Source organism: Gymnodraco acuticeps, unplaced genomic scaffold (assembly GCF_902827175.1).
Source record: "Gymnodraco acuticeps unplaced genomic scaffold, fGymAcu1.1, whole genome shotgun sequence".
NCBI lineage: Eukaryota > Metazoa > Chordata > Actinopteri > Perciformes > Bathydraconidae > Gymnodraco > Gymnodraco acuticeps.
The window spans coordinates 1442005-1467191 of NW_022991375.1; the positions used below are offsets into that span (position 1 = coordinate 1442005).

The 25187-nt window shown below is 39.9% G+C and overlaps 3 protein-coding genes across 4 annotated transcripts in view; 1 reads left to right on the forward strand and 2 right to left on the reverse strand.

The window, feature by feature from the left end:
- Positions 1 to 8325, reverse strand: part of rftn1a (raftlin, lipid raft linker 1a) — a 28371-nt gene extending 20046 nt beyond the window's left edge. For both annotated transcript variants that reach the window (XM_034241104.1, XM_034241103.1), the window contains exons 1-2: positions 8054 to 8325; positions 61 to 212 (exon numbers count right to left, since the gene is read on the reverse strand). In XM_034241104.1, coding sequence (XP_034096995.1) covers positions 61 to 208 — 148 coding nt within the window. In that variant the 5' untranslated portion in view covers positions 209 to 212; positions 8054 to 8325. The remainder of the gene's footprint in view (positions 1 to 60; positions 213 to 8053) is intronic.
- Positions 8326 to 9529: 1204 nt separating this feature from the next.
- Positions 9530 to 14058, reverse strand: dazl (deleted in azoospermia-like). The gene is made up of 10 exons (XM_034241081.1): positions 13924 to 14058; positions 13136 to 13249; positions 12872 to 12963; positions 12388 to 12439; positions 12231 to 12297; positions 11984 to 12123; positions 11385 to 11465; positions 11075 to 11125; positions 10627 to 10696; positions 9530 to 10233 (listed from the first exon to the last, which is right to left on the reverse strand). Exons 1-9 carry the CDS (start codon positions 13924 to 13926, stop codon positions 10652 to 10654), a joined length of 645 nt encoding a protein of 214 aa, XP_034096972.1. The 5' UTR covers positions 13927 to 14058; the 3' UTR covers positions 9530 to 10233; positions 10627 to 10651.
- Positions 14059 to 15451: 1393 nt separating this feature from the next.
- dnah3 (dynein axonemal heavy chain 3) overlaps positions 15452 to 25187 on the forward strand; it is a 35119-nt gene continuing 25383 nt past the window's right edge. The window contains exons 1-18 of the mRNA XM_034241080.1: positions 15452 to 15469; positions 15933 to 16034; positions 16144 to 16351; positions 16507 to 16552; positions 16644 to 16812; positions 16912 to 17104; positions 17438 to 17633; positions 18192 to 18317; positions 19964 to 20159; positions 20244 to 20423; positions 20537 to 20667; positions 20750 to 20855; positions 20948 to 21126; positions 21254 to 21438; positions 21579 to 21702; positions 24102 to 24255; positions 24632 to 24776; positions 24942 to 25153. Coding sequence (XP_034096971.1) covers positions 15452 to 15469; positions 15933 to 16034; positions 16144 to 16351; positions 16507 to 16552; positions 16644 to 16812; positions 16912 to 17104; positions 17438 to 17633; positions 18192 to 18317; positions 19964 to 20159; positions 20244 to 20423; positions 20537 to 20667; positions 20750 to 20855; positions 20948 to 21126; positions 21254 to 21438; positions 21579 to 21702; positions 24102 to 24255; positions 24632 to 24776; positions 24942 to 25153 — 2670 coding nt within the window. The remainder of the gene's footprint in view (positions 15470 to 15932; positions 16035 to 16143; positions 16352 to 16506; positions 16553 to 16643; positions 16813 to 16911; positions 17105 to 17437; positions 17634 to 18191; positions 18318 to 19963; positions 20160 to 20243; positions 20424 to 20536; positions 20668 to 20749; positions 20856 to 20947; positions 21127 to 21253; positions 21439 to 21578; positions 21703 to 24101; positions 24256 to 24631; positions 24777 to 24941; positions 25154 to 25187) is intronic.

The following is a 25187-nucleotide window of genomic DNA, read 5'->3' on the forward strand; positions in this document are numbered from 1 at the left end:
CAATGTTTAGTGCTCACAGGAGAACTGTTAAACAGGAATGATTGACAGATTCATCCATACCTTCTTTCCCCAGCAGAAAATCCAGGAAGTGGTAGGTGTATGCCACGCCCACTTTGGTCTCCACCTGAGGCCTTCGCAGGGTGGAGTAGATATTACCCGGGCTTCGCCTCTCTTCTGCCTTCCGCAACTTAGGAAGCCTACACCCCATATCTCTGTGATTTAGGAAAGGAAGAAAGGAGAGGTGATGAGAGGAAAAAATAAGTGTTAATAAAAAAGATGAGAGATGAAAAGAGAAAAACACAGTGAAAGTGCTAACAAAGACTCAAGAGGGAGAAATTGAGTTTCTAAATATACAAAACATATTAGCACTTCCAGTGTGTGCGTGTCTCTGTGTGTGCGTGTGCGTGCGTGTGTGTGTGTGTGTGTGTGTGTGCGTGTGTCACAAGTTGGAATGCTTTCTCACGTGTGAACTCAAGCTGTGGGAAATAATGTATGCTTCTAACTCTATCTCTTTTCCTCACACTCACACGCTGCAGTAAAGCTGAATTATGAAAGTGTCAGCCATTACCTGCTTGCTGGGCTGTGATACGGGCATCTCTTAATCAAATGGGGCTGATTGGGAGCGACATGTTTGATCAGAATGAATTAAAGCAGAAATGAGAGCGATTTCCTGCCCTGTCAAGCAAAGCGACATGTGACTAGATAGACGGGGAGGAGAGGAGAGACGTTAAACATGTTTTACTGCTAACCAATTTATATGTTGATGCAAGTAGCCTTGTCGCACAAAGAAATCTATGGTATTGTAAGAGTCTTTCAGATTTTGTAAGGACCAGGAGAAACCCTCAAGCGTAGGAGATTGGAAACACAATTTGAAGATTGCCTCAAATTTCCTTTTTAAATTCCTCCTCTCCAACAGGCAATTTAGAAAAAAGATGGGGGAAAAAACGAAAAACAAAAATAAGTGAGGCTTTTGGGACAATTGGTAAGTGGAAGTGAATGAACGACAAATGGGTGGAGGTTGGGAGAAGAGAGGACAAGAAAGAGGGGTAAAGGACAAGCGGAGAAAGGGCGTGGTCAAATATCATCAAGCTAATTGGATGTGACAGCGTCGGAAAACTCAAACCATCACCGCGGTTACGCTTAATATCCCCGTCTGCCACGACTTGTAAGTGCCACACGGTGAGGTCCACATCTGCATATCTATGTGTGTGTGTGTGTGTGTGTCTTCCCTAGAGGCAGGTCTATATCTGCATCTCTGTATCTGTTTAGGGAGCATGGAGAATGACACAGTCACTCCCATTGGGCCAAGTGCACAGACATTAACTCGGCTAACGATCCCGACAGACGACATTAAGCCCGGTGTGTGTTAGTGTGTGTTTGTGTGTGTACGTTTTGGTGACTTACTTTGATGGGAAGTGCATTTCCAAAAGGTTACAAAGTTGCAAAAGGCAGCATCTACGTGACATTCTCATACCTCATCTGTCTTAAAATGGTACACTGTCATTTTAGAATTTGCAAAAACAAGCAATTAGGAGCCATTATTCTTTCTATACAACATGCTCTTTCATAATGAGGACAAACCAATGGAGACAAAGGGGTGAAGCTTGGGAAAGAGGAGGAGAAACAGAGAGGCAACAGTATATCTCATCTTATTCTTCCCTCCCACCACTTCTCTCTCCTCTTGACATGTGTGCTCCTCTCTCAAACTCGCATTAGCTCTTCAATGTGTCATCGCTCAATTCTCTGCTCCTGTCTGACCCATGCCTTAATCACCTCTTTCTCTCTATGGCCTCTGCTGGGCTTCTCTCCGCCATCCTTGATTAGGACAACTCCATTCTTTCTCCTGGTACAATGGCCTTGATTAGTCTGACAGTATACTCATCATGTATGTCTTTCCTTTTTTTCCTAATGATTACAAGAGCTCCAATCCTTACCCGTTTCATCTTCAGTTTTCCCTGACTTTTAATCTAACTCAATCTGTCCACTTATGTTTTCCTAGCTTCCCTCAAGTATTGCCTCTTCGACCCGTTCCCTCAACTCTACTCTCTTGATTCTGCTATTCAATTCATAATTGTCAAACCATCCATTTCAACTGTCCTCAATTCTTCTTGTAGATACATTATAACAAAGATTAAAAAAAGATAGCGCTTTACAATTGGCGCCAATGGTATGAAATGGTATAAACTTCCTGTCCCCTAAATGGGCATGGTCTAATGTACTTATATCTTATTTTGCTAGCATTAGATATGGAGCTAAAATGTGGTTACCATTACCATAATTGGTTAGCTAGGTCGTTTGCGAATGTTAGTTGATGTTAGCTTAAAGTTTTGACACAGTTTGACTAATACTAACGCAATGAACCATTTTGAGAGTGTGTGTTATTGGGACAGACAAATCAGAAAAAAAGTGTTTTCTCCAGACCTTTCTGTCTGAAAATAGCCATTTTATTGTCAGAATCTTTGGAAGCCACGCAGCTTGTAAACAATGGGGCCAATATTGACTTTGGTGACTATGGGGCCAAGGAATCAGTAATAATCTGTGTTCACTTCTCCCAGTGGAGTTAATGGGCTCAGACCGAAGCCAGTCTCCTGAAGGGGCGCGGTTGTGGTAAAGCCCATGTGACAAAGATACAGGAAATTGACTCTTAGTGTGGCGTCTCTTTTATAAAACATCTTTGATTATAATATTACATTATGTCCTTCCACGCTCCCTCCCAGGCCTCAAACCCTCTCCAGCCATCCTCCGTCTGTCCAGTCCTTCTGTCTGGTGGCTAAATGAGTTTTCACAGCCAAAGTGCTCCCCCGCTGAGCCTTTTAAGTCCCATAAAACTATTACACTGTCTCCAGACAGACAGCCAGACAGTCAAGTAGGTCCTGGTACATGAATAAGTTGGAGCGTATATCCACTGCTACACATTTCCCCTCCAGGGCTGTGCTTTAATACGCTCTGTCTGCAACAAGGACACAGGCAGGTTAATGTGGGAATGTTTATCAGGCATAATCTGTGGCTGGGAAAAATGAGGTTAGGGTGGAGCATACGATAAAGAAGAACAATGTAGTTAAAATATGATAATAATGGTAGCTGTTTGACAATTGGGAGGAAGATAATGTCAAGATCGGCAAATAGGGTAAGAGAAATGTCTGTGGGGAGAGACTTTCTCACCCATCTTAATACAATTTATTACCCCATTGCAAATTACCTCAATATTCAAAAATGTCTTTATGCATAATGCATTGTGCAGTGCTAACAAATCATAACAATTTGGAATATCTTGCTTACTATTTTGCTCAGGGCAGTTGGATGTATTGCTCTCAAATGAAACCTGATTGGCTCTGTAGTCTTGGTCTTGACTAGCCTCCAGCCCTACTGTTATATCCTACATGTCTTTGTCCTTTGTATTGTACGCGGATGGTTCAGTTTCAAAACAAAAGGCCTCGCTTTAACAGATGAACTCTGTCTGCACTATTTAGAAACAGATCTCTGTAATTGGACACAACGTGGAATGAAAAACCAAAGTGGTTGTTGCACCGGAGAAACTCCCAGCGCCCCCTAGACTCGAGGCCTTTTCGCAACATATGAGGCCTTTTTCTCTACATGTTGACTTCAAACAGAATCTCTCGCTTCTCCACACAAGCATACAGACAGAAAAAGGCCTTGACAGCAAAAAAACTTCCATTTAACACAGAGAGACAGGGAGAGACAGATAGATGAAAGAAGTGAAAGCGACAGAATGGAGTGAAGAGGCAGATAGACACGGAGTAGCAGAGGGCTTCTCATTAGAGAGTCTCTTGTAACCGAGAGTTTTGAAATGACAGCAGATTTACACAAGAGTATAATCCGTCTGTGCTATGCCACTGCTCTGCTACCTCCCGTGCCACTCAGAAGGGGGGGGGGGAGGGGATTCTGCTTTCCAAGAAACAGCATTTATCCGCTGCAGAGGTATAGCTACTGTACAGACGGGCACACAGGCTTGGGGAAATTAACAGTAAATAGAAAGAACCATCAGGGAGCCTCTTCAATTCACATGTTGGTTTCTTCCTCCCAAACAATTACAGTATATAAATATAAGCTCACTAATCATAATCCCCTACTGTGCTGACTAGCTACAGGTAGGAACAGTTATGATAAGAAATAAGTAAGCAATAATGACAGTTTCTAAATCACTTCAAACATAGATGTGTTGTTTCTGTTCTGCAATTTCTTGTTATTTGTAAGCCGCTATATACACCAGGGTTTCCGTTAGCCGGTAATTACCGGTTTTTAGCTGGTAACATTTATTAAAAACCGGTAAATTCAAAATCTGCCGGTCAAAATGTCTGGTAATAATTAGGGATGCTCCGATAGATCGGCCGCCGGTCATTATCGGCCGATATTCACTCTTAATAGTTTGATCGGTGCTCTCTATAAAGGCCGATCAGGAGAGCTGGATCTGATCGATATGGACATAAACGCGAGTGAAGTATAACCAGACACGCGAGAGAGAGATCAGATCAGCTGCTGAGTCAGACCGAGACACGCAGCTCTGCATAATCACCTGAAGCCCCGCCTCTGTTTAGCGAGCTGCAGGAGCTGCATGAGAAACTGACGGGCTGTCAGGAGAGAGAGGGAGGGAGAGGGAAAAGAGAGGGTCCATTTCTCCCGTGTTATTATTCAAAGTTAATGTAAACTTTTGAATAATGTACGTTATCTACTACAAGTAGTTTGTTTGAATGTAATAATTATGTTGTTTGTTGTTTGTGGAATAATTTATTGAAAAATGAATCTGAATTTTTCGATCTGTTACGATTATAAACTGAAGCAATATAAAAATGAGCCCCGTGAACTGAGTTTTAAACTGAAGCATATCTGCTCATAGTCCGGTAATTACCTGCTAACGGAAACTCTGCTACACAACTCTTATTATTATTATTGAAATATGACCGGTAATTTTCAAATGTGTCCGGTAAAATAAATTCTGCCCGGACATTTGACCGGCGAGAAAAAAATCCTAGCGGAAACCCTGATGTACACCAATACTGATTTATCTGCAGTACACCAATAATATGACCAACACACTGGCTGATTTAATGGTCTAGCTCTAAATGCAATATTTTTAACGTCATCTCATCCATTTCTTCTGTGGTTACAGTATGAGTGTGATTATGCATTTTGAAGCATTCCAATAACTATGGGCTTAGCAGAGCAAATGCCACTCTGCGCTTACACATGTCCCTAAAAACATTGTTTGGAATAAATCCAATTTTTTAACAAATCTGCCCAAGCATTAACAATAAAGGCCAATGCACATAGCAGTGTGGCATTTAGCAAAATGTTACGGATGTGAAGGAAAGAGCAAAAAAGGTGTATAATTCCTTCTCTGATTTTCGCAAACAAATGCCCATTGGTAGTCGAATCTCAGCCAAACCAGTATAGTTGCAAGACACAGTTTATTTATATAGCCCAATACCCTGATTTGTCTCAGAAGGCTTCACAAATCAACAAACACAATTGACAATGTAAACGCAATGTAAAAACAACAAACGTATCTTACAAGATCAATGTGAAAATACCAATTTAAAGAGGAACATAACACAATGACACAAATACAGTTAGAGTACAATAATTACAATTCCATAAAATGAAGGGTCCATGAGGATGTATAAAAGGGGGTTTAAAACCAGTCTTAACTGTACGCTGTACCAAAGAAGAAAGTCTTCAATACTCTTAAATGTGTGGACACTGTCTGCCTCCCTAATCGTCACTGGAAGTTGGTTCCAGAGGAACCGAGCTTGGTAGCCGAAAGCTCTAGTACCTGATCTTATTTAGTGGACTCTGGGAACCAACAACAGATGAGTCTCTTATCCATACAAATATTCTATCTTAAATGTTGAAGAGAGGCCAAGGATTCTACATATGTTACTAATTAAGTCTTTATTGAGCTGTTATTCAAAAAGACCAAAATGTAATGCAGAACTGTTGATCACGACTACCTCATGCCACCTAAAGAAAAGTGTTTTGCTGCATATAATACAAAGCTGTTTCCAGTTGTGTTGAGTATTTTTCAAAACTGATTTACAACAAGCATCCCCAAATAAAACTGTCTTCACTGGCTTCCATTCTCCTTTATTATAGGAATTTATGGGCCTGCTTGAAAGCCATAATTCCTACTGCCTGTGAGTGCACTGCCTAATGTCTATGCAAGGAATTCATAGTCTATCAGCAGTTTGACTCTGAATCAAGTTCCCTTTTATAGCTGCGTGATTGTTTACCAGCAAAAAACACAGAGGTAAGTCAATAAAAACTGTTGCATTATTGTTAATAAACCCTTAATGTATTATATGTGATGTTTTTCAATGCATTTCTAAATGGGAGGTGACAGACTGAGTCCTGGGGAGTGGGCTTCCCTCCCACTGGGTTGGAGCTCCACTCAGTTTCTATCTAGGGGTGGGGTACGCTGCTGATAGTGGGGGTGACAGCAAGAGCAGAAGAAGGAGGAAGGGAGAAAGGGGGAGACAGACAGAGATAGCGAGGAAGACAGACGGAGAGCAGACTGGGAGCATGTCAAGTTGCCTGGAGGGAGGTGTGATTCCTGCAAGCAACAAAGTAGTCACCTCAAACTGCGTTTTAATGAGGCTGCATGGGGAGGATAAAAAACAAATTATGACATTGATGTATTGGTTGTCGCAAAGCCTATTCTTGTCCAAAAAAATAACAGTTTATTAACAGAGGAAAGCTGTTAGGACCGGGGAATCAATTTACTAAACCCTGAGCTACGCTTGGACATAAATCCAGCAGTGTAAAGTAACTAAGTACTTTACTTAAGTACAATTTTGACAGACTTGTACTGAACTTGAGTATTTCCATTTGTTACTTTGTACTTCCACCCCATTACAAATCACAGGTAAATATTGAACTTTTACCCCACCTTATTTCTGTGATATCTTTAGTTACTTTGCAAATTTGAATTAATGATATGAAATATAAACCATACATAATAGGACTTTAGTTACACCTGGAGTAACATTCACAAGCTAACCTGCAGTACACAACAACTAAATTAGCTGCACCTTTACCAGCTTAAACAACACGTTAATGCATCGATAACCAGCACATATATATTATATGCCAATCTGCATAATGAGTACTTTTGGTACTTAAAGTACATTTTGATGCTTTATGTACTTTTACTTGATTCACATTTTGAATGCAGGACTTTTACTTTTACTTAACTATAAGATATGAGTACTTCTTCCACCTCCATAAATCCATAATTTATATGTTTAGACATTTCTTTGTATCGTGCTTCCTAATAGATTTCCAAGCTACAGTATATGGTGGTGAGCACCCATACATAGCCATGTAACTAATTGATGCCCGCTGCATTTTGTGCGTGCAGCCTTGCTTGAAATTACATGTTTCTGGTTTTCCCTCTTTGGTGTTTTCAACCTCTCTCTCCCCCCCACACACACACACACACTCGCTCTCACACTCTCCCAACACGTGGCTAGCTGATGCTGCCCGTTAACGCCGGTAGTTTAGTGAAATGGAAATGATACATGACAGGTTGCTTACGCACCAAATCTTTCGCGCGCGCGCCCACACACACGCACACTTCAGCCCCCTCTTCCATCTGCGCTCGAGACTTTTACTCCGTCACGCATATCTTGAGTTCACTTCAACCTGTGACAGCCAGCAGCAGAGGGCTTATTCATTTCGTTCCGCCACGGATAACAAATGGCACACAACATCACACAAATCAAACGAGCCGCTGAACGTCTAAACTCAAAGGATTTCTCTCTGTCACAAGAGTTTTATTGTGAAAGGATTCAAAAGATGACTCCTGACCTTTACTTTAATAGGGTATTTCCGCCTGTACATGTCATTAACTCTGTTTCAAGTTCTTAAACCGCTGGTAAATCTCATTTTGTACAGCCAGAAAATGCACATGGCTCGATAAGACAAAAATATATGAATTTACTTCCAGTGAATCACGTTGCCAATACTCATAAATGTCAACAATGTTAATAAGTAAATGTTGTATGTATATAAATTAACAATCAAGAGTTGTACTCACCTATCAAGTGGTCCCCAGTCTGCTCGGTGTGTTCTCTGTACTGAGAGCTCTCCTCACTTGTGTCGATGTGAGCCCCTCTCTCCTCTCTTTAATGTCTGTCCTCGTCACGGCTGCTAAGAAATGACACACATCAGGTCAGATGCTGGCGATCCAATGTGAGCTGAACATGAATCCTCCATTTGGAAAGTATACATCTGACTGCTGCTGAATCTCACGGGCGGCTCATGATAAACACACCGTCTCCCTCTCTGTCACCAGCGTGTGTGTGAGGAGGAGAGGCAGCTTCACACAGACACACACCTCCTCTCTCCTCAATGTGCTTTCTCACTCTTCTCCAGGTTGGATAGGATACTGTGAAACACTTTGAGAAACAGTATGAATCAAATTGTGGGTTGAAATGAACCAGCTCAGTGGTTGCATATTACTTAAAAAAAGGATTGAGATTTTTCAAGTTTTCACCGTGGGTCAAATAACAGTTTTTGGTCACACATGGTTATGGGTCTACTATCAATGTTATGGGCTGCTTTGGAGAATTCATATTTCATAAGCTATCCAGACTTATCCATAATTCACAAACGTCTGACTGGGGTGTAGGAGGGTGGGGCTGTTGTGTGGTCACAGGCTGAACAGGGCACCCTGGGGAGCCCAGTCGCACCACCAGACTGTGACAAAAACAAAATGCTCTGTGACCAAGAGATGATGGGCTTGTTGCCAGGGAAGACAAGGGATGTGGGAAAGCAGCATCCACTGACAGGCTTACTGTAGCTGGGAGTGTCTGAAAGCTCCATCATCACCAAACCTCAAATCAATATTCCTAAAATATACTGACCAGTGTTCAAAATCATGCAAAGAAACCAAAGACACCCACAAGCTTAAATAACATACTTTAATTTTTTTAGCAAAAACATCCAAACTCTGCAAACATGAACATGAACATTTAACCAAACTTAACAGCGCAGTGCCTAAGCTCTTCGAACAACAACACAATCAGATGTCTGCACACAGGAGACCCTGAGGATAACGATCATACAAAACTTTGGTCTTAGAAAAGAAAATATGTGCACCAAATACCAAATGTGCATCTACCACCATACAAAGCTGCACTTTTAGTGTATAGTTTAAGGAAAATAAATGTATAAAAATAATCATTGATCAGTCATTACAGTAAAATACTTTATCATCTGCGACGCCATTAAAAGCCAGATAGAAACGGTATAAAGTGAACTATGCACAGTGAATATTTTGTATCAGACAGAGCTCCTTACTCTAAATCATGTCCTTCATTTTCAGAGTGGATTAAAACCGCACTCCACTTATATTGCCAAATATAAGTTGATTGACAAGCAATGGGAAAAATAAATTGATGCCGTGATTGTCCTTGAGTGTGAACGTCAGGAACCATTTGAGGATGGGATGGTTGAGAAATGCGACACGGATGATCAGGGTGTCGAACCATGCTCTGTGATAATCAACTTGAAAAGTCTGCCGTTTGACCAAGACACAAAATCAGTGATACTGATTAGGAACTATAATCTAAATTGCTGTTCAGGTATTGCCTCAATCCGACATTTAAACGGAATAGAGCACAAACTAAACAAAACAAAATGTGAGTGCTTGAAATAATTGACCAAGTGCCCTTATACTGCAGTTAACATTACATTTCTTAATTTAGAAGCATTAGACTTGAACTGGATTGAAAGTAGCATTCTACTCCAAAGCTGAAACCTGTCAAGACATTTCTACATCTATAAACTTACTGTTTATGTACAGAGAAAAAAATAAAATATAAATAGTCACAAAGGGTGAGCTTAAAAGTATTTTCAATGTTTTTTTCCTTTGGGTTAACCGACAAAAGAAAACAAAAAGGAAGAAGAATGTGAGCCCATTTATATGGTGGAGGTGCTTCTTCCTGTGCGACTGTCACTGTGATCCGTGTGTGTTAAACGCAGTTTGACCACACGACAGAGGTCCATACCGTGTGATTAAAATGATTGTGATCAAACAAGAATAGTTACAGTGGAGAGCTCCTACAGTGTGGTGTTAAAATGGGTCTCATACATTGAGAGAAGGGAGGAGGGTTATAAGAAAAACCGTGAGGCATTCGATTGCTTCCAGCCGTCCGGAACATCAAGATGTCATCCTGTCTGCATTTTGTCTCACTGTGGCCAAAGCTGCGTAGTCTAAGGGAGCAGAAGACAGACATCACAAGTCAAGAATGGTTCCTCCTTCAATTACATACCAACTCAAGATTAGCCGTGTTGGTCAGATAAAAACCATTAACCAAATGTGTGAATTAAAGAATGAAAGGGGACATCGAGGACGGAACATTAATGGACTAATTGCCAAGCAGAACATGAAGATGATGAAGCAGTTAAACACAAATAGGACACCATGTATGTTACAAGGCTGACAGTATGATGGTTTATCTTTGCAACTAACACACTTAAGCCATTTATTAATGTCCACTCAGATAAAAATGATAGCAGAAGCTTGGCCCTCCATGGCGCATTGTTACCTACTGTTTCCCGGTTATGACAACTCTTAGAAATCTCTAGGAAATAGTGTTTATTTACCTGGCAGGGGGCTCAGTAGCTCAGACTACAGCACAGTCATCATAGTCTGGACTCCATTGTCCACAAAGCCCTAAAGAACAGACATTAACAACATATTTATGTGTGTACAATCTCAAAGACATGAAAGCTGCCATCCTGCCATTAACTAGGCTCTCAAAAAACAAACATTAGAAATGTATTATTTTAAGAACTCGTTGATGCAGTCCATATTTCAGGATGTGAACACTGGCAAGACAACACAACCTAGTGGCCTGCCCAAACATTGCAGTGTGGGGACAATGTGCTGCCACAAACACTGCTGGAAAACAAAAACATTAGGTAATATACAAATAAAACATTCAATGGAGTTCATCAATCAAAGACTCCATCAATGTGTTCCTCCCACTGGCCACACAAGGTTCTCAAATTGATTTGAACTTCTATTTATTGCCTCTAAATGTGGAGTCACCTGATTGTCAGGCGGTGTTCTCTGGTCCATCATCCAGTGCTGGGGATTGTACTGCGTGTGGTGGGAGAGGGGTCAGCGGTTAAACAGAGGGCAACAGACAAACCCAGAACACTGGAGATGGGGGTATGTGGGGTAGGCAGGGACAGGTGGATGTAAGCCACGCTGAAGCCTTCATCTCATATGCAGGAGCATATGTGCAGTGCCTAGGGGACCCTGCATGGGATACTATTGACTAATTAGTGTGTGTGTGTGTGTGTGTGTGTGTGTGTGTGTGTGTGTGTGTGTGGTGTGTGTGTGTGTGTGTGTGTACCTGGTAGGTGTAGGAGTTCTGTGCATAGTTCATTGGCATCTGTGGGTACATGGCCCCTCCATAGTTGGTGTAGGAGTACGGCTGAAAAGAAAGCCAGGAGGAACATATAAACCACATTACAGAGAAGTATGTTAATATAGAAAACAGTGTTAAGCAGATGTTAAAATACCTATTGAATATCTTTAAACCAACTGAAGAGCTACAGGGATAAGTAACTGTTTTTCATGTTAGTGTTATTGCAAGGAATTCTTTGTAAGTGCTAGTGTTTATGACAGGTGGTATTGTCTGAATAATTCACCAACTTTAATATTATTAGTAATATCATAAATTATGCAATTGCCAACTCCCTGTTTTTATATTTTTTTCTGGCAAATTGAAAACTAAGATAATAAATTGCTATTCATAATGCACCTTTATTTTTGGCTGAGATAATAAACCATCTTCCACAAAGAGAGTGTAACAGAGAATACTGGTATGATTGACAGCGTTATTAAAGCCCCAAAGTGCGGTTACTTGATGTGAAAACATGTTTTTTATGATATCATCTGTCTCTGCTGAAATTAGATTCTTGATAGCTTGGCTATGTTTGTCTGCATTACCTGATTGTAGGGGCTTCCACCATTGACGATGGGTGAAGGTTGAGGCATTCCCCCTCCCATGGATGAGCAGCAGGTGCAGTAGACGTACTGAGGGAGGTTCATCCAGGGAGCAGGGCCAACCGGACGGGGTGGCATGGTTCCTGTATGGAGAAAATGGATGAAACATATGTTTAGTATGTAGATCTTATATTTTCAATGCCAAACAAACATCCGTTTAATTATCTCTGAAGTGTATGACAATACATACTGGCGCTCCTTTCTTTCATGATGGCAGGGCCCAGCTTGAGTTTCCGGCCCCCAAAATTAATCGGTTGCTATTGGGAAATATACATTAACAGAGATGTTACTTTCAGTTGAAGTTGATAAATAATAAGTGATATATGCACAGAAAGAATTCCACTCACCTCAATGATCGTCTGAATGTTCACATCTTCATTGAAGTACACAAACCCGTACCTAGGAAGATTAAAAACAACTCAGAATGAAAAAGAAAAAACATTGACTCAATACAAACGTAAAATATGGAAAAAGCAACTAGCTCAAAGCCAATTGTGAAATAAGCTATTGAATATTCATAAAACTGAAATGCAAATCAACAATCTTTCAATTTCCACCCACACATTTTCACACAAGTCGATAAACAAATTCAGGAAAAAATACTCTTTATGGAGGAAAATGTACGACTTAATACAAATGCAGTATTCATGAATGTCTCACTGAATGTCACAGGACTGCAGTTGTTCATTTACATAGTCTCTTTTAATCCCTTAGCAAAAATACCTCACAACCGTACATTTAGAAGTTCTTATATGTTAAGAACTTCACATTTGTGCAAGTCAGCTAAATAAAGTGCCTTAAACATTAGGGTCTCTATATAGCAAAACTCACCCTTTGCAGACCCCTCCATGGTAGGTTATAATCTTTACTTCCTTAACAGCACCATATCTTCCAAAGAACTCTCGCAATTCCTTTTCCTCCACCTGAAAGTAAAATAGTAAAGCAATGCCATTTTTATGTACAATAATAATTATATATGAAGTGGATAGAGAAGCTATTTTACACAAATATATGCTTGACGGCGGCTTGTTAGCCACTGTTGGTAATGTAAGGTGGAAACGTTGTATTAACTGAACTGGCTGCACCTGATTTTACCTTCATGTCAATCCCACCGACAAACAGGGCGTTGGGAGTCAGCTTGCCCTCGGGTAAAACGTAGCCATTTGACAACTTCAGGGATGGAGACTGGGTGTTGCTCCTGGGCTTGTCCTTACAATGCAACAAAGATTGAATTATTTAGTTATGCGACATGAAAATCGCACAACATGCTTGTTAGCTTCCTTGCGCTACGTCCACGTGATAACTGTTGATTTAATAAAAACGTCAGTTATGGAATTTAGATTGGTAGTGAAAACCAAAATAACTTGTTAAACCGACAAATGCCTTCAGCCTGTAATAACCAATGTTAGTCGGATGCAAATTTGTCAACCGATAGCTGTTATCTTTGGTTTATGCTAACAATGATATGCAACATTCTGAATGGTGGTCGAATTATGATAGTGGAAGATTACATTATGATAGCTAATTATCTAAATATCTTCGATAAGCAAAACATTGACCTATCCAACGATTGATCAGCAAGAAAGTTAAGAAAATAGCATTGACAAAAAAAGTACACGATAAGAGTTTAACGTTGCTAGCTTAACTGTGTTAGCTGAGCTAATGTAAGCTACTAGCAGCTAGTCCGCCTTTTTCTCAAGGCGAAGGGCGCTAATGAGCTAGCTGGCTAACTAGCTCATTACGTGCTAGCTCACGTGCCAACACTTGTTTTAGCCCGTAGTTAGCTAGCATGTTGACGCATGCATTCACTTAAAAAACGTTTGTCAATTGTATGGCTAGAATTTTAGCATTGATTTGCAGATACAATTATAGCTGAAACTCACCATATTTAAAAGGATTAAAACTAGTAAATTAGCCAGACACACGACCTAGAAAGCTTCTGTAGCGACGATTCCTCTGCCCGACGACGAAGACCGCCTCACTTCAGCAGAAACCACGCCTCGTCCACCCCACATGACCGTCCGATCTCTAACATCCTATGACGTTTAAGATAACAAGTAAGCTATATAAAGTTCAATGTTAACTAGTTAGCCGGTAACTCTGACATTATTATCTTTACAGAAGCTGTAATTTAACAAGTATTTTTAGACTATTATCCTGCACTTAAACATTTTCGTGGGGGACTTGGCTTTGGCCTAAATGTAGCATGGAACTGTAATGTAAATAATTTTAAAATGTAGTTTTTGCAACCATGAAACTTGACCTGTAAACAAAAACTCACATTACATTTATTTAGGGGAGGATTAAAAGTCAACAGTATGCCACATAGAAGAGGTGAAAATCATCTGTAAGCAAAACTGGGAACCTGAATATCATTTTAAGAAAGGCAGCTCAGGACTGTGTTATGCATATGATGATATGCATTTTTTTATTCTTATGGCATAACATTATGGTGGCTCGGATTTATTGACTTAAACCATACTAATGGTATTCGGAAACTTATTTAAATTTGAAACTGACAAAGAAAATTAACATATCAATGCATTTGAGTATATATTTGACATTTGTGAGATTTTACATTGTATTCAATTTTGTTTTAATCTTTTGAGTACAGAATAAATTAGGTTAAAGGCAGTCTAAGGTGATTTTGGGAATTATTCTGCACTTCATCTTCCATTACAATGAAATGACAACCACAATACTTAATCTGAAAGCCCATTCTGCAGAGTGACTGCCAGCAGAGGGCGGAATGTATCTGCTTCATGGTGCATGCTTCCAGTTCCAGGTAATTATTATTATTAGGACAACCCACTAACCCAACCCACAGCCAATTGTTTTCTTTCATTGCATGTTTTAAACACATTCAGAAATATCATAAAATAGTCGTGGTGGTGGTTTGGTTTATGACCATAAAACACACAATAAAACACACCTGGTTCGACCAAGAGGAAACAGCCGCCGAGGCCCCGCCCACCACATAGCTCAGCTCTATGATAGTTGATGTTACCATGGAGACTTTCCCGGAGGAGATCAACAGTGTTTCAGTTTACAGCAACGTGATGGCTTTTCTTAGTCAAAACATTGACAGGGCAACACGTACACCTCAAATAGCTCTGTCATTTGTGCAATAGAAAAGTGGTAGATTAATACTTCATACTTATGACTGCTGACGGACATTTTTACAAAAACGTTTGCGCTAATGCTGCGCAACAATGAATGATATCCTGCCTACATAACGAATGAAGGTAAAGTTAACTGACACTAACGGTACAACATGTTTTGCAGCTTTTGCTTTCATTTAGACTCATAGGTTTTAACGTTACCGATAAAGAGTTAATATGTAAATGTTTTTTCCATTCATTCATTGATATTTAATGTATTTCATTCTCAGTCTCATAAAAGTTGAAGAAGATGGAACGACTAAAACAGGTAACGTTAGCCTTGCTAGCTCAAGTTTAACTGTTGGCTACATTGTCATTGTGAAATTACTTTTATGTATAATATATTGTAAGATAGAGGCCTATATGATACCAGCTATGCCTCTGTCCAGCTAGATTTACATTGCAGCTTCTCTGAACATTGTTGATATATGGCCTGTTTTTTAAATTAACTGTATTGACTTGTATGAATTCTGCAGATGGTAAGTATTTATAGTCACTTTAAAAGAACAATACAATGCATATTTGTCACATAAGGTAAAGTACTGTAACTGGGAAATAGTGTCTCAATAGGCACTTGATTGCATCTTGTAACACTACGTAATAAACGAGGCTTATTTAAAATATATTAAAAAAATAGGATTTATTTGTTTATTATAATGTGCAAATACAAGTCAAACAAGTGCCAGTGGTCCTATGTGTTGCAAGCTTCACTGTTTGTGTCCTAACCACAGATGGAGGATGACTCTATCTACAATATGAGTCAGAGCAGAGGATACCCTGTTCCCCCCCCTCTGCCCATGGCTTGCAATGCAGAACCGTCAGAATTGTACCAAGTAAGAATACCAATCACTACCATATACACAAATGCTTCAGAGAAACCTGTTTTTTTAAACCTTGCTAACAAACACAATTTTAAAATTCATTTTGTTATTTCTTCCCCAGCTGGTCTCAAAGCACAGTCATTACCCACCCATCCTCCAGTCCAATTCTTGGACACTTGCAGTTCCCTTTAAAGAGCAACATTACCATCGTACTCCCAGTGAGTCTATTGGAAATAACTACAGTTCCCGGGCTCAGGACTTAAAGATTATTAAACTCCAGCACCGACGACACTCTTTCCGCCAGACCTTGGGAAAACCTGCGGGGCCTTGTATCCTTTCATGTTCTTCTCATATCAAACACCGGTCTATGTGACTAATCTGCAACTGTCTAAAACTGCCATATTCTTTGTCATCTGATTACATTTTAAAAGATGAACACTGTTTTCTAAAACAAATGGCTTTTTGATCTTAATGAGGTTTCTAGCATGTGCCCCACCTGGAAAGAGACTAGCAATAACACCAAGAAGAAGGTTATTATGCTTTTTAAAGCAACTCTAAATACAGTTTATCTTTTAAGATGTTCTTTTAAACCCTTGATCTGATTTGTTCATGCTTTCACAGGGATACATCTCCTCATGCCTCACTCTCGCCTCGGCCAAAGTCTCGATCGAGGCATGTTCGTACTCCCCGCAGCCGGCCCATGAGCCCTAAAGAGCAGCTGGACATCATGAACAGCCAAGAGGAGAAGAGGAAGGCCATACAGACAGACCCTAATGAGAAAGACCTGAAAGCAAGTAGCAAGGAAAACATAAATGAACATGTGACTCCCTGATTAGAATCTTTTGACTCTTGCTTTACTGATACATTTCAATACATTTTGCTCACACAGAGGTATATGTACTACATCACCACTGGTGTCCCGAGCTCTGTGCTGGCCCCTATGCCACGGCAGCAGATGATGAGCATCCTGCGCCTGCTGCCTCCAGAGACTGAGGATTGCAGTAAACACCTCCAGATTATGAGGGCAAACTTGGAAGAAGAGGTCAAAAGAGATTATTACTTCAGCCTCAAGGAGAGCATAGGTAAAAAAACAATAAAGTGGCGATGAAACTTTAATGGTGATATTGCTTTATTTAGACTTTCTAAGCATTCCCCAGTATAACTTTAAGATTGTTTTTATTGACATTTGGACAACATAATTCTAACTTCTACTTTTGTTTTGTCCACTGCTATATTCAAACATTGTCTTGCGTCATGATTACAAAAAAGTACTATTCTTTCTCATATACGACCATATAGCTTTGAAGAACTAGTCCCTCTAGTTGGAGCTTTAGTTAATCAATATTTTGTCTAAGGTGAATTACATTCTGTCAATCAGTCTAATCTCATTTGTCCTCCATGTTGTTCCTTCTCAGTGGACTACATTTTGATGGACCCATCTGAGCTGCAGAGACTGTCTATATCCAGCATCCCTAAGCCCTTTCCCAGGAGAGTGATCCGTCCCCCGGTGCCCTGGGCAGCTAGCTACAAGGAAACCCACATGTGGCAAAGCCAACATCTGTTTACTGTCAGTCAAATGATGGTCCTGCTGCAGGATGTCTGGCTTAACAGGTAACAGTCTTTATGTTCCAGTAATGTGGAAACACCTTTATTTAGGTAAGATTTGTTGTTCTGTTGAATTCATATGTATCATATTGTTCATCGTTCATTCTCTTTTGCTTTTATTTCAGAACTTCAGCTTTTTTTTATTTTAGGTTTTATTGTTTCTATTATATATTTGTTAACTTGCCTTGAGATTAACTCTTGTCTAGATACATAGATAGATGGATGGACAGATAGACGAATGGATGGAAGGACAGACAGACAGACAGACAGACACTTTATTGATTCCAATTTGGGAAATTATTTTGTTACAGAAGCATCATCAGTGTGTTCAATTAAATAAAAATTAAATAAAAAACATTATATTAAATATAAACAGTATAAAAATTGATAATTACTACTTCTTACTACTAATTCTACTTAGAATTCAAGTTTTTTTCTGAATTGTTGTTGATGTGATTCCTTTAATATGTGTGTCTTTGGGTACAAATCATGTATTTAATTATAATTAAATAAAATGTGCAAAGAAATAAAATGGATAAAAAGTCAAAATGATTCTTGTTTCAGATTATCATCCTTGAGATTTGTTCGACTGGAGGACCTTTTCTCCAAAAGCCTCCCCCTCCTGCCATCTGAGTTTGAGGAGTTTGTCCAGAGACAGTGCCAAAACACGAGAGAGGAACTGCTCCAAATGTGAGCACTGCCAATTCCCCAGACTCTACACAGCCAGACTTTCAGTTAGACCGTACATCGTGTCCAGACTTAATCATTGCAGTGTGTCTCTCATTGGCTTGTTGGTATGTACACAACAAGGACAGCTAATCCTGTTGTAGGTTCAGTCTCATGTTACCACCTTGTCCACTTTGTCAGGCCGGCTTTCAGGGGATTGCTTAACACACGGCCTCACTTTAGGATTCCATTGCATCCTTTGTTGCGTGCCTGTTGTATATCCTGTTCAACCATAGTCGCCCTGTAGGAGGCTGGCTGCATGACTGAAACATGAGCCGCTGTAATTTGTAGAAACTTGCTTCTGCTTGTTTCTATCCATGTACGTAATTTGCACCCGCTCAGTTATTCGGCAGTGCCTCAGTGTCCCATGCCAGCCGTACTCCATCCAGAGGACAGCATGTGTCTCTATGGGGTTGTGTAAACGTGCATAACATTACTTTTATTTAGTTAAGAGTGCAGGAAGTTCTGCAGGTGTTTTACTTTCATGTTCTTGGATGCAAAATAAGACCACAGGAAGAAGTACTTAGTATTTACTTAAGTAAAACTAGTAATACTACAGTGTTGTAATACTCCAATAGTAATTGTCCTGCAGTCAAACTAAACTAAACCAAAAGCATTAAAGCATCATCATCAACATGTTCTTTAAAGGTGGGGTAGGTACGTTTGAGAAACCGGCGAGATACACTTTTTGTTATATTCCATGGAATGCTCTTAACATCCCGATAGCAATGAATATCTTAAGTGCTTTGACAACAAATCCATACAAACATTTCATCTGTGGAAGCTGTAGTACTGTAAAAAGCACGACCAATCATTTTAGCCGGCCCGGCTAAAATAACTGGATGGCCTACCTGCCTGTCAGCCTTCCATCTGTGCACAAACTTATCTCGTGCCCTCATTGGTCATGTGCGCGTTCGTGTGTGTTGGAGGAGGGGCTCTGTAAGAAAGTGGCAGATTTCTTCCGGCTGTGTATTTTCAAATTCTAGCCACTCGAGCTGGTTTCTCCAAAATTGCCTACCCCACCTTTAAGTACACAAAATAAAAAGTACTAATCTTGCACTTCTGCCCATTTCAGAATAATATATGGTATGTTATTAAATATAATTATTGATGCATTAATGTGTTCATCATTTAAGAGGTGCTTTTTAACTTTTGTAAAGCTTTTGTAAATGTTTATCCTAATCGATAATAATTCATAATGAACTATTTGTTGCATTATTCATCCAAATCTGAATTGTCAAAGCCACTAAAGCTGTGAGATAAAAGTTGTGGAGAATAAAGTACAATTTTAAAGTATGAAAAAGTTAAAATACATGAGTAAAGTACAAGAACCTCAAAATTGTATTCAAGAACAGTACTTTAGTTACTGTCTTCCTCTGATTACAGAGAGACGACGTATGTCCACCCATGTTATGCGAAACAAAATAAAAATTCAGACCTGTCACACTTTTTACTTTTTTACCATCTATATTTTTTATCCATATATCTTAAAACACTATTAATGGAAATATTTGTATTTATATGACCTGTCATGTCAGTTCTTTTTGTGCTTTAAAATTAAACACAAACCAATAGCTAGAACTAAAATGATCACGTCCATCTCCCTATAGTTGGCTGCCTCACTGTGCTTCGCTCTTTGAGACCTTCGAGGACCTGTGGCTGCCTCTCATACCCAAGAGTGAGGATCTGGCTCCATTCAGTGTGCAGCAGTTCTTCAGCTGCGTCGCTGCTCTCATGTCCCTGCAGCTCCGAAGCTTGGTCCAAGACTCACTACAGGACCTGTTGTATTTCTTTTCCATTCACGAGGTTTGGATATCACTCGGAGTTGATTCATTTTTCACATTATTATGTGCGAGGAGCACCCAAATGTATTCTTACTGTGTTCTTCAGGAGGGCAATGACTTTGGCGAGGTGTTTGATGAAATGACGTACGTTCAGCGTCAGGTGCTGCTGGTTAAGCTTCAAGTGGACGAGCCTCACATTGACTTTAGTCCGAGCTTTCAGGAATTATGGGAGTTCATCAACAGAGCCTTCATGGAAATCATCAAGAGTGCTGAGGAGCTCCCAAGGGTACAGCGTCCCCCTGGCAACACATGCTTAAATTACGTTATTGACATTTATTTTGTATTACTCAACACACAATGCTGTTTCTGTTTGTATCATTTGTGAATTATGCTCCCCAGGTGGAATGTTTCCTCTTCCCCGATATCCAGAACTTGTACCTACGCACCATCAGTCCCGATGAGTCCCTGGTGACAAACTTTATCGACAAAGCCAAGGACATTTTGCATAAGAACACTGTGGGGCCCACAAAGTAAACACATATAAGTGGCATCATTTACTCTGATGTTCTGGCAAGTGTGAAAGAGCTGCTAATACTAAGTATTTTTCTCCAGGTATTTGAATGAATATAAGAAATACAGCAATCTACTGGACCATTCAGCAAAGCGAGAGATATCAGCTTTCCTCGAAGAGAAACACTCCTTAGACGGATTTAGAACGGTGATTACACCCTCCATTGGAACATGTTTTGTGCTGGCAACTGGTCTTTGTGTCTAAGTGTCCAAGTCCTCTCTCCCTCTTTCAATCTTCAGAAAATTGACAGCATTAACCACTTGTGGAAGGAGATTGCCTCGCTACGTGTTACGGTGCCTATGTCCATGTTCTGTCTCTACGCTGGCAAACTGAATGATGACCTGTGTGACCGTGCTGAGAAACTGAAAGACCAGATCGTCATGTTCGAAGTGGAGGAGAACCGAGAGCTGAACAAGGGGTGAGTGGAAACTCTCTGCCTCCTTAAACTTTTCTAACCTGAACATCAAGAAGGGCCTTTTACAGAAAAATGTATACATGGGTTTGAAGAGAGAGAATGTCAACCACAAGCTAACCTTCTTTCCCAGGATCTGTCAAAAGTACCAGGAGATTACCGAGACCGTCAGAGGCATCCCAGAAACTACAGATGAGTTGGTGTCTCTCAACCAGTACATTAAAAAGACCAGTGATGTGACCATTCACAAGTTGATAGATGAGATTGAAGCGGCAGTATACCGCCTCAGCTTCCTCCTGGACTATGCCACTCTACCCTGTATGTGAAACCTCTCATACCACCATAGAAAACACATTTTCTTTTACATTTCATTCATGTTTGAGTATACAGTAAATCCAAGCACATATGAACCAATGTTGGAATAAATGCAATTATATACGTCCTTTCTTTTACTCTAGCTGGTGACTTGAGGTTGAACTCCCATGTTTTCAAGTGGCCCAGTCAAATCCTGACTGAGCTTGACAACAACAAGAATCGTCTGGACTCCATGAAACTACAGGCTGAGGACTATCTCCAAACCAGGTTACTGAGTATACGTCTTTCACACAAGTTGCAGCCACTACAGGTACTACAGCTCCAGCTAAGTGGTGTGTCCCTCCTCAGCTCCACCCAGTCACCAACCAGATCATATTTTTTGTCTCCAGAAAGAGCAGAATTCCAAGTTCAACTTTCAACACATCCTTTCCAAAAATCTATGTGTAATGTCACACAATGTCCATGTTTTTAATTATCTATTTTTCACACATCCCTCTTACAACTGCTTTAACACTAGAACCGCCAGAGGTCGCTGTATACCTAAAACCGCCAACGGGTCAAATTTACCCGCTATTGATTTTCAAGGTACAATGTTATTTTATTTATCATACAGAACAGTGAGTTTTGATCGCACAGGGATGAAACTTATACCAATAGCATCTGTGGACTCTCAGCTTTTCATATGATATAGTTTGTGAAGATGAAGTATAAAATATCGCTACCGGTGCTGATTTAAACGCTTGGTGTTAGACTTGTGTTTTGTTTAGGTACAAATCTCTATCTCTCTCTCTATCTATCTATTACTATCTATCGATCTATCTATAACTATCTATCTGTCTATCTCTCTATTACTATCTATCACTATCTATCGATCTATCTATAACTATCTATCTGTCTATCTCTCTATTACTATCTATCTCTCTATAACTATCTATCTGTCTATCTCTCTATCTCTCTATAACTATCTATCGATCTATCTGTCTATCTCTCTATAACTATCTATCTGTCTATCTCTCTATCTCTCTATAACTATCTATCGATCTATCTGTCTATCTCTCTATAACTATCTATCTGTCTATCTCTCTATCTCTCTATAACTATCTATCGATCTATCTGTCTATCTCTCTATAACTATCTATCAATTCAATTCAATTCAAAACCTTTATTTATCCAGGTAAAATCCCATTGAGATCAATGATCTCTTTTTCAAGGGAGACCTGCAGCAGTAGGTTCCACAAGAAGACATAAACAACAGAACAACAAAGGACATCATACAGCAAAATGTACAGGGATTACAATTTACATATTTAACCACAAGTACAGGTACCAACAGCATCTGATTTTGTAGCATCCAACCGAGCTTTAAAAACATGTAGTGGTACTAGCTTGGTAATTTTCCATTCTTTTTGCAGACTGTTCCATGTTAGTGGAGCTGCACATCTAAAAGCTTTCTTCCCTAAGACAGTCCTAGCACTTGGCACATTTAATAAAACCACAGCATGCGATCTCAGGCAATAAGTACTTTCAATTCGCAGAGAGATCAGGGAGCAGATATAAGATGGTAGTTTATCCAACATGGCTTTGTAAATGAAAAAGTACCAGTGACTGAGCCTCCGTACAGTAAGTGATGGCATAACCGCCTTGGTATACAGGGTACAGTGATGCGTAAGTGCTTTACAATTTGTCAAAAATCTCAGTGCACTGTGATACGCAGCATCTAACTTGCTCAGGTAATTGGCAGGTGCATTCATATATAACAAATCACCATAATCCAGCACAGGTAAAAAGGTCACAGTGACTAGCCTTTTCCTAGCCTCAAGCGAGAAACAGGACTTATTTCTGTAAAAGAAACCTAGCCTAACCCTCAGCTTTTTAAGCAGGTTATTGACATGAAGTTTAAAAGTGAGACAGTCATCAAGCCAGATACCCAAGTATTTGTAACAGGTAACCACTTCAAGTTGTATTTCTTGCGTAGTTACAATATCCAAAGCAGTCTCTGGTGTATTTTTAGCTTTAGCTTTAGAAAAGAGCATTACCTTGGTTTTATCCACATTTAAAAGAAGCTTAAGCTCAGAGAGCTGAGCCTGAATAATGTTAAAAACAGCCTGTAATTTAACAACAGCCTCGTTAATCGAGGGACCTGCACAGTACATAACGGTAACGCTATCGATCTATGACTATCTATCTGTCTATCTATCGATCTATCTATCTCTCTCTGTCTATCTCTCTATCTCTCTCTCAATCTATCTCTCAGGAACCGCAGTAGACAAAAGGCATTGCTATAGCAACACGTCATGTTTACGCTGCATTTTCTATGAGGTAAATATTGCCCGCTGGCGGATATAGGTATAAATGACATTTTTTTAATCTGACTTCATATTGACAACTTTTAACAACAGAAGATGCTACATAACACACTTTCAGAAAAAGTCACGGACTGGGAGACTTGAATATTTTATTGAAAAAAAGTGACATACAATCAAAAAACAGCTGTGGGTAAAATTGACCCGTTGGTGGTTCTAGTGTTAAGAAACCCAGCATCCCTAACTCCTAATGTCTAACTGTTCAGAAAATGTGTCGCTTTGCTCTGATACTCCAAAGGGACTGTAGTGTCTCTAACGATAACAACCGAAATGACATGTCATATCTCCGTTTCACTGTCTCAGGATATTAGAATTTTCTTATAAGCTGGAGGATGTGGACAAGGCTATACAGGCATTTAAGAGGAAGGAAGTGATGAACATTGAGGAGATGAAGAACAATGTGGGAAATCTCAATGAAATCACTGCAAACCTGGAGGCTGCTGTCACAGAACTAGAGGTAAGAGATGGTTCTGACACCACAATTGCATATTTGGTTATCCTCCGCTTTATAAAAGTAGGATATTATTCAAGTGAGCAAGGAATGGCACATTTAATTAAATATAAATCTACAGTGTGAAGTTATAAGTCCAGAGAAACTATGGAGCTGTGAGTTCTCTACCAGTCTGAGGTGATTTGTTATACAGAGTTATTGCATGAGGCAGGAATGTTTTATTTGTTTTTGTGACAGCGGAGCTGGAGAAGTCTGTTGGAGAATCAATACATGAAAGAATAAATGAATAATTGTATGGCACTCCTTTGACTCCATAAAGCTAACGTACTATAGATCATGGTACAGTAGGTGGTAAATGTTTATATGAGCGTCATTTGTACAGGAAATCAACAATGAGCAGACTTTGCTGGAGAAGGAACAGAGAGAGTTCCCGCAGGTCCAAACTCTGATAGCTGACAAACAGCCATTTGAACAGCTCTGGACCATAGCACTAAACTTTCAGTGCATGTCAGAAGAGTGGATTAATGGTAGGCGGCTCACACTTGTGAATATTTTTTTTTACATTTTCATACAGCTACTGGCTGCATTTTAAAAACTCTTAATAGCACAAATAACACCTCACTGCACACAGTAACTGCAAGCAGGATGCTCAGCTGTTTTCACATTGGTGTACTTTCTGTATTACCTCCTAGGCCCTTTCCTGCAGCTGGATGCTGAGAAAATCTCCGATGAGCTGGACATCATGTGGAGGACCATGCATAAATTGACTAAGTCTTTGTCTAATCTTCCCGGGCCTTGTCGGGTCGCGAAAAACTTCAAAAACAAGATAGATGAGTTCAAGCAGCACCTGCCCATCCTGACCACCATCTGTAACCCCGGCATCAAAGAGCGCCACTGGGAGACGGTCAGCTGAACCTTTCAGTTTCACTAGATCATCT